The sequence below is a fragment of the Haliaeetus albicilla genome, chromosome 10 (assembly GCF_947461875.1).
Source record: "Haliaeetus albicilla chromosome 10, bHalAlb1.1, whole genome shotgun sequence".
NCBI lineage: Eukaryota > Metazoa > Chordata > Aves > Accipitriformes > Accipitridae > Haliaeetus > Haliaeetus albicilla.
The window spans coordinates 17,079,822-17,092,247 of NC_091492.1; the positions used below are offsets into that span (position 1 = coordinate 17,079,822).

The 12,426-nt window shown below is 49.1% G+C and overlaps 1 protein-coding gene across 4 annotated transcripts in view; it reads right to left on the reverse strand.

Moving 5' to 3' along the window:
• Positions 1-12,131, reverse strand: part of SALL1 (spalt like transcription factor 1) — a 23,595-nt gene extending 11,464 nt beyond the window's left edge. Inside the window, exons 1-2 of one of the 4 annotated variants that reach the window (XM_069793647.1) lie at positions 12,043-12,131; positions 3,127-3,219 (exon numbers count right to left, since the gene is read on the reverse strand). In XM_069793647.1, coding sequence (XP_069649748.1) covers positions 3,127-3,202 — 76 coding nt within the window. In that variant the 5' untranslated portion in view covers positions 3,203-3,219; positions 12,043-12,131. Of the gene's footprint in view, positions 1-1,829; positions 2,071-3,126; positions 3,695-12,042 lie in introns of those variants that run through there. The other 3 variants (XM_069793646.1, XM_069793645.1, XM_069793644.1) reach the window with 3 other exon arrangements.
• Positions 12,132-12,426: the final 295 nt, after the last annotated feature.

Below are 12,426 nucleotides of genomic sequence, written 5' to 3' on the forward strand. Positions count from 1 at the left end.
CAAATGTGCACATGCACAGGATTTTTTTACAAGAGTAAACTTACTTATCCATTGATGGAACCAAAAACACATTTTAAGTGGAAAGTCTTCCTGCTAAGAGTGAACTGCATGAGCTTTGAACTTTGGAAAAAAAGAGAGCAGTAAAAAAACCCCCAAAACCCACGCTGTTGCAGTCTGAGGAACTTTTTTCCCTATCAATCTTTAGATACGAAACCATAGCAGAAAGATTTCACAAACCAGAATTCAAATCAGATGCAAGAAATTTTCACGGGGCCACTCTATTCATTGCCCAAAATACTGCCCAGCAGTACCTTACTGCAAGTGCCTTAAGGACTAGCGATGCTACATTTGCCTGAACCCTGCGCAAACTATTAGATGAATTAGCAAACCTGAATTCACAGTATGAAAGGAGAAGAAAGGAGCGCTTGGAACTTCGAAGTTTTGTTTTGCAATTTCACCGCATATAATGCAGACTCGTCCTCCACGTAGCTCACCCACCCTGTCTTGGTTCAAGTGGGAAGCAGCTGCCAGGGCTGGGGAGCCCGGAAAGGCAGAGGGTAGCTCTATGCTAATATTATTACAGTGTTCTGAATCCTGAAACACCATGACAAAAACACACCCTCTAGGCAACTTACTCAAAACTTACCGTCTAACCATGTAAAGCAGCCATAACCTAAAAGCATTACTTGAGAAGGGCGGGGGGAGGCTCCTACAGATTTTATAGTAAAGAACATTGCTTTTCCTAGGAAAGCGGTAGGTATGTTTCAAAAATAATAAACTTCGTTATTTACTTACTTAACTTAGGACAGCCATGCAAACTAAACAAAAGCTTCACTTCCATGCCATCTTTTCAGGCAAAATCCAACTTACGTGAAGTACATCCTTTAGCAACAGGCAGGAAAGCTGCTCAGTTAACATTCCTTTCTCACACTCCCACCGTCTTTCATTTGAAAATGATGTGCAAAATCAGATCAAGAGACTAAAACCAGAAGAAAACGGCTACTTTTAAAAAAAAGATGCTCGGAGGTGTTTTGACCTGTTCCATCTACCCAAACCAAAAACAGACAGCAAACGTCAAAAGAGGCAATCGCACAAAGTGAAGATGTGAAAAAATCCCTCTCTGCTTTCCCAGCAAGATAATTTCCATCTCAGCTTTCCCTTTCTCTGCTCACTTTAAGAAGTTCCAAATTGTTTCATGGGAGGCCGATGAAAGACAAATAAAAACGCAACGTTTTCCCCAACTCCTGCTCCAAACTTCAAGCGGAAGTAGAAATAATATCGGAAGAAAAAAGAAATACGTTTACTGAGATGAGAAAGGGGATTACGCTGAGCGAACGGCAAAACTCGAGTGCACTCACAGCGCACGAAACTCGGCTAAAAACCAGAAGTCGCCTCCCAGGAACCGAATGACTTTTGAGAAATGTTTCGGCAGAGCTACGCGAAGCGAGTGCTTATGTATTTGGTGGTTTTACGAAGAGGGCGTCCCAGGGATTTTAGAAGCCGGGTAAACTCTCACAGAGGCGGGACAACAGCCCGCAAACTTTCCGACTTGATTCATCGCGCCGAGCCCGGGATCCTCGCCCCGCATTTCGCCCCCGCGCAGCCGAGGGGCGCGGGCACCGCGCTCGGCACCGCCGCTCCCGGGGCCGCCGCCGCCGCCGGGCCGGGAGGCAGTTCGGCCGGCCCAGGGCAGCCGGCGCGGCCGGAACGCGGAGCGGCCGCGGGAGCGGAGGGCCCCGCGCCAACGCTTCCTCGGGAAGTTGCCGGGGGACGTCCGAGGCGCTGCCGGGCGGCGAAGGGGGCACCGCCGCGCCCCGGCCCGCCCTTACCTGCCCGCCTGAAGCGCTCCTGCCCCGCGGCGCCCTGCGCGCCTGCCGCCGGCGGGTCCCCTCGCCGCCCCCCGGCGCTCGCCCGCCGCATGGCCGCTGGGGGGGCCGGCTGGGCGGCGGCGGGCGCGGGGGGGGGTGGATGCTGCCTCCGGGCCGAGCGCCCCCGCCGACCCCCGCCTTCCCGGCCGCGGCTCTCGCCGACCACTTGTCACCCCGCGTCCCGGTACAGGTACGGGTAGGGGCACGTCCCCCTCCGCCGCCCGCCGGGCTGCGCCGAACTCTTCCGAAATCCCCCTGCTCCCGCAGGCGGAGGGAAAAGGTGGGGAGGAAGGGGAAAAAAAAAAAAGAAAGAAAGAAAAGAGAAAAAAAAAAGATATTTCACACGCTCCTTCTCCAAATCCTGGCGGACACAAAGCCAGCGTTTATTCCTCGCTCACCGACTTGGAGGGGAGGGGGAGGCGGAGAAAGAAATAAAAATAAAAAGGAACCTTAAGGAAAAGAAAACAAGCCCCCGCGCTGCCCGGAGCTTCCGCGCTGGTGGCCGCGGAGCCCCTCTCCGGCGCGGCGGCTGCGCGGAGCCCGGCGCGGCGGCTCCCGGGACGGGGAGACCCCCGCCCCCCCTACCCCCCCCGCGGCCCGGCCCGGCCCGGCCCGGCGGCGGCGGCAACTTTTCCGCCTCCAGGAAGCTTTTGGTGCAGCCGGAGGCCGGAGCTGCTCAGCGGCGGGGCAGCGTCCCCCGCTCGGTGGGACCGCGGAGGAGCGCGGGGGTGCGGGAGCTCTGGGGTCCGCGGGGTGTTTGGGGGGGGGCGAGAAAGTGGGTGCCCGGGGGGGGTTTTCTGCCCCTTTCGGGGGGACGGCGCGGGCAGCGTGTGTGGCCGGACGGGGCATCCGTCCCGAGGGGCTCCAGGATCAGCCGCCCCGCGGTAGCCCCACTTTGTTCCCCCGCTCCGCGGGGCGCGGAGAGAGGCGCGGGGGGCGCGGATCCATCTCCCGCGGGCTCAGGATGCCAGACCGCCCCGCGGGGGGGAGGGCGGAGGGAAAACATCAAAAAACGGAAAGAGTTTGGAGTTTCGTTAAGAAACAGGCGAAACAAAACGCTGAGTAAAAAAAAAAAAAATAAAATAAAAGCCAAGAACTTGGACCAAAACCCCAGAAGGAACCCCCCCGCACGTAACTCCGGGAGATCCAGCTGTCCCGCTCCGCTGCCCGGCGCGGTCCCGTCTCCCCGCAAGGTAAGTTGATCTATTTTGTGTGTGTTTGTGTTAAAATGTGTGCGAGGGAGAGGAGAAGAACTCACCATTTCGCTGGGATAACAAGGCCAGATCGGGGTCGGATTGGAAATGCTGAGGCTTCGCCTGCTTCCTCCGCGACATGCTGGCTCAAACATCAGCTGGGGCAGAATAAAAAATTACTAAAAAAAAATCTTCTCAAAATTACGGAAATCGAGCCTCCCCCCCCCCAGCCTCCCCAATCCTCCGCGCACCGCGCATGTGTCCTGCTATAATTATGATTATCAATAATGCATTGCGATTAATCATAGAGGGGCTCTTTGAAAGGCGATTGGCACATGGCCAGCTCTATTCAAACCAGCTCGCCTTAATCAATTAGGCGCTGATTTGCTGGAGACCCTTGTCTCTCCGCCGCTCCCACCCAATGAGTCGATCCATGTGGCAGGAGAAGGGGCTGGATTTCCCCAAAGCTGTTTGGATACAGTTTAACCCTCTTAGCAACCAGCTGGGGCTGCATCGCGCCATCCCGGTTACTATAGGAATGTGTCTCCCCTCGCCCCTTCCTCCAGCCCCGACGGGCTCCCCGCGCCTCCCTCCCTCCTTCCCTCAGTTTTGCGCTGCATTTCACTTTTTTCTTCCTTTTTTTTTATTTTTTTTCCCTTAAAAAAGCTTCTCCCCCCCACCCCCACCCCCCCAGCCTCGACCAAAGCCCCGACCCGCGGAGGGAGGGCAGGGTAAGCAATAATCGGTGGAGGGGAGGACGCACGGCTGGGGGGAGCGGTCGGCGGGGAGCAGCGGGCTCGGAGGGGCGGCCCCCGCACCCCGGCGGCGCCCGGCAAGTGTCTGAGCGGGGAGAGCCCCGCTCCCGGCCCCGCTCCGGCTGCCGCCCGACCCCGCGCACCGCCGCTCGCTCCGTCCCGCTGCTGCAAAAAGTTTCGGGTGTTTGCTTTTTGGTGGTTTTTGGGGTTTTTTTTTCTTGTTGGGGTTTTTTCCTTCTTGTCCCCGCGTTTGCAAATAAAGATCCATTTTCGCCCTCCCCCAGCTCGCGCCCGCCTCCCCCCCGCCCCTTCTCTTTCCATATATCACGGGCCCGAGGGGTGCTGAAAATAGGAAGGGTTTGTTTTTTATCTCACACATTCCCAGGACAATTAGGGCGCCGCCGGGAGCGGCGGGCGGACCAGGCGGCCGCTCCGCCCCCGGCCGCCGCGCCGCGCCGGTTGGCTGCGCCGGGAGTCAATCCGGCCGCCGCCGCCCGGGGAAGGCCGGTGCGAGCGGCGGCGAGGCCAGGGCTGGGGGCGGGCGGCGCGCCCCGCTCCGCGGCCCCGCTCCGCGGCCCCGCTCCCCCCCTCCGCCTTTCCCTGCCCCTCCCGGCGCCGCGGGTGCCTCCGCTCCCCCGCGGGACCGCTCCTGACTTTTGTTTCCCCCTCGGACGCGGGAGCGATGCGCATCTGCCTGCCGGAGGCGCCCCCGGCAGCGCGGAGCCTGGCGGCGGGGGGCGGGGGGGGGGCGCGAAGCGGAGCGGCCCGCGGGTGCTCCGCGCAGGAGGCTGCGGGCTGGGCGTGCGCGCAGGCGGAGCCGCCGCGGACGCTGCGCGGGACCGGCCAAACTTCGCTAACTTTGGCGCTGGGCTGCGCGGCGGGCCGGGCGCGGAGGGGCTGGCGCTGGGGCTCCGCCGGGCCGGGCCGGCTGCCGGTGCGCCCGTGCGCTCTCCGGGGTCGCGGTTCGTGCCTAGTGCTGAGTATTTATAGCACCAGGACCGCGCGGCACCGCACTCCTACCGCGTAACACATCATGCATCAAACTTTTACGCCCGGGCGTTACTTCCAGAGGAGGAACCTCGTACGAAGAAATTTCACACGGTCTTGAAATAAAAAGTATGGTTGCAAAGAGGCTCTAGACAACGCTATTTTTAATGTCTCGTTCATCCAACGACACACATAGACGGCGGATGAATGGCGCGCGTTCCCCCTGCGCTCACGACGCTCCCTGCTCTCCGCACCCCTTCGCGTGTCACTGCGGTCCGGGCACGAAAAGTTACTCTGTGAAATAAGCTGAGCTGGGAGAAGCGGGAGCGCAGGCGATTTCTTTTCCTCCACCCTGACCCATCTAGTGCTCTCTCCTCCCACTCCCCCCGCTGGATTATTTACTCTTCTATAGAAGCTACTCCTTTTTCCCGTATTAATATTAACAAACTCCCTGTAAAAGCAAGCGGCTGATCAGATACAACTCATTTCAATTTCAAATGAGCCGGTAAAACCTAGAGACCGAGCGAGAGGAGAGGGGAGAGAGGGAGAAATCTTCCCATTCGAGGAAGCGGCTCACTCGCGTTTTCTTCTCATTATTAAACGAAAGAGACTGTAAAACGTTTAGCAAGAAGGGTGAAAAAAACCAACAGCCGCAAAAACCAACCAAACAAACGCATACGAACCGAAAAAGCCTCCCAGGTGCCACTCCAGTATTTAGTCAGCGTTGCAAAGTGGCCACTGACGCTTCTTTTCATTTCTGCACAGGGCGAGCCCCCTCCCTCCCCGCAGCATTGGGTACAGTAGATTTTGAGAAAAAGACAAACGAAGCTATCAGCGGGGATGATGTTGAAGAATGAAGATAATAATGTTGCTATAGGTGGTACTTCACATGACATTATTTTTCACTGAATATTTAAAGAGATGTTTCGGCAGAGATGGATACACTCAGCGCAGGCTGTCACCCTCCTTACCCTGAGACAGTGGGAAAGAAACCGAACCTGAACATATAGAAACGCACACGTTGCTGATAGCTAGCCACACGTAGATACACACAGAATACCCACGCGGATCTATTTACACATCTGTGTCTGTATTTCTAACTGTATCAATCACTCCATTAGCTTCCCACGGTTTCTAATCTAGCTGCTCTCCCAAAATTATTCGCGTTTACAATTTCATTATACATTTGTCGATTAAGCTTAAGACAAATTTCCCCAGATGCGCAGTACCTTTGCTTCTTGGCTGGAAAAAGGCGGCCGTGGACTGGTAATTAAAAAGCAACAGCATCAAGAAGAAGAAAAACAGTGGTTTAAAGAAAAAGAAATTAATCTGGAGAAATTAAGTTTTATAACTTTTTTTTTTCGTTTCTCTTCTCCCTCGCTAGTGTATAAAGCGGCGCCTGGTTATTTCATCTAGGACCGCTTGATTATTTATTGTTTGTTTTCCTCTTCTTCGCTGGGGGCCGGGAGGGGTGGGGAAAGGGTGGGAGCAGAGCAGCATTGACAGGGCTAGAGAAAAATCGGTCTTTATTGTTGTTGATAGCAATACATCAATTAAACGTCATTGTCTCAAACAGAAGTTGTGAGAGTTCACAAGCGTAAATACTCTGATCTTGGGTTTTCCCTCTCGAAGCTCCAAATGACAGTGACAGATATTTTTCCCTCCCCGCTACACCTTGGAGATTTTTTTCTCTTTTTTTTTCCTCCTCGGATTATTCTTTTTAATGGAGGTGGGAGGCTTTCTAATGTGCTTCAATGCAAATCAGCCTGGCTGGAAGACACCCGTGGTGGGGATCGATCTCCAGTTCATTGAGATGAGCACTGAAGGGAGATGGTAAACAGGGGATAATTTGCAGTTCATTCTGCTGAGAGACAATTCCAATGAGATGCAACACACTAGGCTGGATTATTGTTATTAAGGTTTGCGATTAGACGCAACACCCTTAACACGCAGGGGTTAAAAGCTACACCGTCCCCGCATACTTATAATACATCGTTAATAACGATCCGGGGGGGAAATCCAATTGATTTCATATTTTCTGGGAATTTTCCCCCCTGGAGCAGCTCGGAGGGCGGACTGTGCGTGGAGCCAGCCGCGCTGCCGGCGCAGGCAGCCGGAGGGTCAGCCCAACCTGCGGCACCGCTTCGGCTCCTCGCTGCCTCTGCACAGCAATTAAAGCACTGTCAGGAAAACGCTTTCTCCCTATAATCCAACCGTTCACATCTTCGCACTGCAAAAATACCCGGGTTTCAGTTAGCTGGGCAGTGGTTCTTTTCTGTTGGGGGGGGGGGGGGGTCTTCCCTCTCTTCGCCTTTTATGTTCTCCTTTTTCTTTCTTTTTTTTTTTTTTTTTACTAAAAAAAGATACACTGCACAAGAGTTTCAAACGTCACTACAGCTGACCTCTCAAGTAAACCGTTTTTCAGCTAAGACAGGGTACATATATTTTAGAAATGTGTGTAATTAGGGGCTTCCAGATGCTGCAGTCAGCTGGGAACTTGGCTTTGTGCTCCGATATATAATAAACTTTTGAGACAGTCCTGGGGTGCGGCTACCCAGGGGCAGCGAGCACCAGCTATCTGGAATTGTTTTATTATCAATAGCCTGGATCACGCTATTCAATATGGACATTGCAAGTCCTGTGACCGTGTGGGTTCAGGTATGACTACTTTTGTGGACATGCTGTCAGCTCCCCCCGCTCCTTGCTCTCTTCCTTTTTTTGGATTTATTTTCTCGTGATAATTCCCCAGAAAAAAAAAAAAAAAAAAGAAGAAGGCGGGGGGGGAGGCACCAGAACTGAATCCTTTTCCGTTATTACTGACAACTAATAATTGATCATTGCTCACAAACACAAGCTTTTAGCCGCATAATTGAATCGTAAGCAATACGGGTTGAGCCAAAGGAAAAAAAAAAAAAAAAAAAAAGAGGGAAAAAGCCTCCCCCTCTCCCTCCCCCCAAATCTCAGAGAATCACAGTGATAGGAAACTCCCCCGCCCCCGAGACAAAAATGAACATGACTAATGCCATAACCGGCCAAGGTGGGATTATTTAATTCAATTCTTTCTTTACACATTTGCTGCCTTTTGTTTGACCTGATGGCTGGCAAATCTTTACACCTAGCTGTCCCTTTTGAGTTTATTGATGAAGGTGCTTCTGAAATGATTATCAAGAGATTTACAGCCATCACTACCCACCTACGGGAAAAGTAGTAAAATCAATCCCTCAATCAATCAGACCCCTCTGTGCATATCTTTTTAATCTGCTCTTTTAGCTGTTTTATTACAACACGAGCATTAAATATGTTTGTTTCAAATTTAACACGAATGCCTCCGAAGGACTCTGTCAATTTAGACATAAATCATGAAGTAAACAAGCTGGATGGAAAATCCTCTTTCTCGGGCAAGAGAGTTAAAAACCAAGGAATAAAAAAAATACCAGCAATATGCCACATCAGTGTATAGGCAGCTATTCTGTACATACAGCCCACAAGGCATAAAAAAACCCATACAGAAAGATAAATATGCAGCACTGCAAAAGACTTCCATGCACTTTTACATGACTACACAGAGAACCTAGAGAGTGCTAGTAATTAGAAATACTCTCACATCCTAAAGCCTATCATTATTTCCTCTATTTGATATATTTTTTAATAGCAGAATGTCTTATTTCCCATGTTAAAAAATAAGCTTTTTAAAAATTATTAAATACCATACACTTGAGAAAATGTCTTGATTTCAAAGTTATTATTGATCCCAAGGTATCACTCTATGCTTTATGTAGCTTTTTTTAGGTTAAAGAAATAAATTAGAGTGTATTTCAGGTAGGCTTAGGTCAGAAATCTTTCCCACCGATTTGTTACACAGTGGTCATCATGTATGGACAGAATGAGTCTATTAGTTCTATAGAGAACCAAGAATTTTATTTGATGCCACAGGGGAAGTTTCCTCTGCAAGCCACATGCCTTCACATCCCAGTTTAATTTTATTTTTTATATATATAGCCTAGTGTATCACAGCCATATAAAGCCACCATGTGCCTCCACTAGAAAACCAGAAGTTTAGAAATGAAGTGACAGAGATTTCTCCAGCCTAGATACAAAATTTTAAAAACCATTCTGGGCTGCAAAGACATCTTCCAAAGACATACTGTGATGTGTCTCATCACAGAAATAACTCTGGGTAGAACAAGAAAAAAAAAAAAGATGTTGAAATATGTACATGTCAAAAGAAGAGTCATGAAAAAATACATCTGATATTGGATGAGGAGATATGACTAGCTATCAGTCAAGATTTCCTCCAAACATCTTGCTTTAAGAAAAGTGCCTTTGTACAGTAGGAAAACTTCACAGTTGCAGCTGCTGTGCACCTAGGTATCTATTCACAAGAGTCTTAGTGTTGATTTTTAAAAAATTATCATAGCTATAATTTCTTAATCAAAGTACTATTTAAAATAGTATAAAATATGAAGGTGGTAACCATTTAAAAACAAATGAAGGAGTGGGACTGAGGGAGGTATTTTCCAGGATATTTAAGAAAAAAACCATGTTCTTAAAAAAGTGTTCCTTAGGATTTGCTTACCTTTGACACAAAATTACACAAAAGTTCTGTAGTCTGTCAAAATACAAATACAAGGCCAAAATTTCGCATGGCACTTCCCTCTGAAATAGAACCTACAGATCATTTTCTACAAGTTAATAATCTAACAAAGTAAGACCTGTTGTTGTCGTCACAAAAAGGTTTTCACTGTCAAATCAGATTTACAGAGTATGTATTTTTATTTACATTTTAAGATTTCATTTTAATCTGGAGAATATGCAGCGATTACAGGAGAAACATGTCTCAAACCTCAGGGGAAATGTTGCCTGTAGAGTCCCAAATTTCTTGATCGATGAAATGAACCCAATAACCCCTCTCATTTTTGTGATGTATTTTTGATTCAAATACAGTGGAAGTATTTGTAAGTACATACATTTTGTTTGCATAATATTGAGGTGCCCTGATTAATGCATGGTGTTTACAACGTGAAAATTGTCATACTCTTTGCATCAACACAAGAGGCTGGCTTGGCAGCCGCTAGTTGCAGTAAAGTAAATGCCTCATGAATAATGTTCTGCTTTCCATGCCTGAGCTAAGTAGAGTCCTCACGATCCACCTTTAGCCCCCAGTTTGGGCTAGCCTGTTAATAGAACTGGTCTGCAATGGCAGTGCGCAAAATATATCCATCTGAGTGTAAATATGTTTGCTCACAGACTTGCACACGCATTATCTGCATCTTATGGGGAGCCCGTTTCCTTGTGGAGCAATCTGATCCCCCAGCCACGTTTTTACAGTTTTTTTCCCATTAGTGATCATTTAATGTTCAGATGGCGACAAAAGCCATCACCTATCTCAAAAGGTAACTCCAGGAGTTTCTGATTTCTTAGAATAATTCTGCAGCAGGAAAGAGGGGGGAAGAGTTGAGCACTGAGGTGCCAGCCAGCTCTTACTGAACCATCAGCAGATAGTACAACAGTGACCCAGAGAGAGCCTTGAAAACTACTGCTCCAAAACCCCAAGATCATACGGTTACCAACTAGAAAATGAAACTCACCATTTCCTTTCCTTTCCTTCCCTTCCCTAAGAAAAGCTCAAGTCACAAGATTCAAAAAGCAATCCTTGAAAAGAGACTTAAAAAAGACCCTTCCTCACAAATCCAGATACCAGATTTGGGGTTAGAAAAATTGTTTCTGTCCTTTGCATGCTTTATGTGGTAAGCTTGGACTTTCAGCCTGGCTGTACAAAATATTTCTTGAATCTCAGCCTGAGTTACATATTCTGTGTTTCGGTCCTTCTTCACAGAACTTCAAACTCCATCTCAAATGGAGCATCCAGGATTGCAGAACACGTTTACTTGCATGTTGTAAGCAGCTTTCTGCAGTCTAGCTGCCTCTCCCCAAGACTGTACGTAATCATTAAGCTCATCTGAGCTCGCTCCCAGCCACTGACAGCCCAGAAGCACCTCCTGAAGAAGAATTTAAAGCTTGAGTAAGTTTCAGATCATACTAAAGGCATCTGGTGCAAAAGTCATACATGCAAAGACAAATGGAGCCCCAGTCTGTACCGGTTCAGCAATTCAACCATCATTATGTCATGTACGTACTGCAACAGGCAAAGCGAAAGGGGGACAATCATACCTGAATATAAGACAACATAGTTCATTTAGGAAGAACTTACATCAAACACCAGTGCTTATTCTACATCCATTTGTAAAGCTCAAGGATATGTCATATACTCACTTCTGAGACCACAACCCTCCACTTCTCTCGTCCTCAGAAGTTTGCAATGCAAGCACCCAATTCTAAACCCATTATTGGTGAAATTCACCCTTGTGCAGGAAGCAGAGCATTGACAGGGCAGCATGGGCAGTGTTTCAGTCTAGAACTGGACATGAGCAAATTTCCAGGAGGGACTAACCGCGATGATCGAGCGTGTTGTTTCTGACCACCACCTGTCACTGCCCCATACCTGGAAGACACTGCCCCACCAGCTGAGCTGGGGCAATGGGCGGGTGGGCTGTCTCAGTCTGTGTTGCGCTAGCATTAGCAAAAATGTTTGCATGACATCCTCCTCCAGCAAGGGATGGAAATCTCCTGCATGGGGCAACAGTGCGTGGTACGGTAACTTCTTAAGCTGTTCCAGCTGTTTGCAAATAAAATATGCGTCTAAGTCCCCAGTCTATACAAACTGATTTCTGAGAGAAGCTGTATTTGTGTGAGCGTGCCAGATCAGGCCCATTACTAACTTCGGATGAGTGTAAACAACCGTTACATAGAAAAAAGATCTAGAGAAGGCACCAATGACAATGATTAGCATAAAAATACCATACCTCTTAGTAAGATGTCTCTTTATAACATGTTTAGTTGACAGTTGCATACCTTTGCACTCCCATACGTTTTAGGGCTTGAAGTCATTTGCTCTACCTCTAAAGCTTACTCAACCCGGCTGCTTCTGCAGTTGAAGCAGCAGTTGAAGCAGCTTCCATTTTTATGCTGCACGAAAGCACAAGCAAAGCTATAATACTTAAGCATAACCGTTTCGTGAAAACAGAGCCAAATGCATTATAAACGTACTGAATTAAGTGGAATTAAACAAAGGATAAATATTCCCTCCTCCCCCTTCAGTACTGTCCTCTGACACTGCACATATAATCTCACAACACAATAACATTGCTGCACCCTGTTCAAGCAGTATCATTCACTTACTCTTTGTTTCACTCCTAGAATTTTCTAATAGCAAAATTCAATTTCAGCCCATGCTGCTCTCCAAGGGCTGCCAGACCTGCTGCTCCTTTGCCCCACTGGTAATGGATTGCTCTAAAGTAGGACAAGACCTGCCTGTGTTCAGTGATGGGAGTCACACCGAGCAGAAGCAATTAGGCAAACTCAGTGCAAAGGTAAAAAGTAAGATGGACGTGAGCCTAACGGGGCGGGGGGGGGGGGGGGAGAGATAGGTAAATCTACATTCAGGGCCAGCACTGCCACCACCAGCCACACAGAGCATGCAGCTGCCTAGGGCTGCAAAATGTTTAGTAACACTTTCTTGTTCTAGTGATTGTGCCTTGCGAGGGGCCTATGTTTCATGTTTTG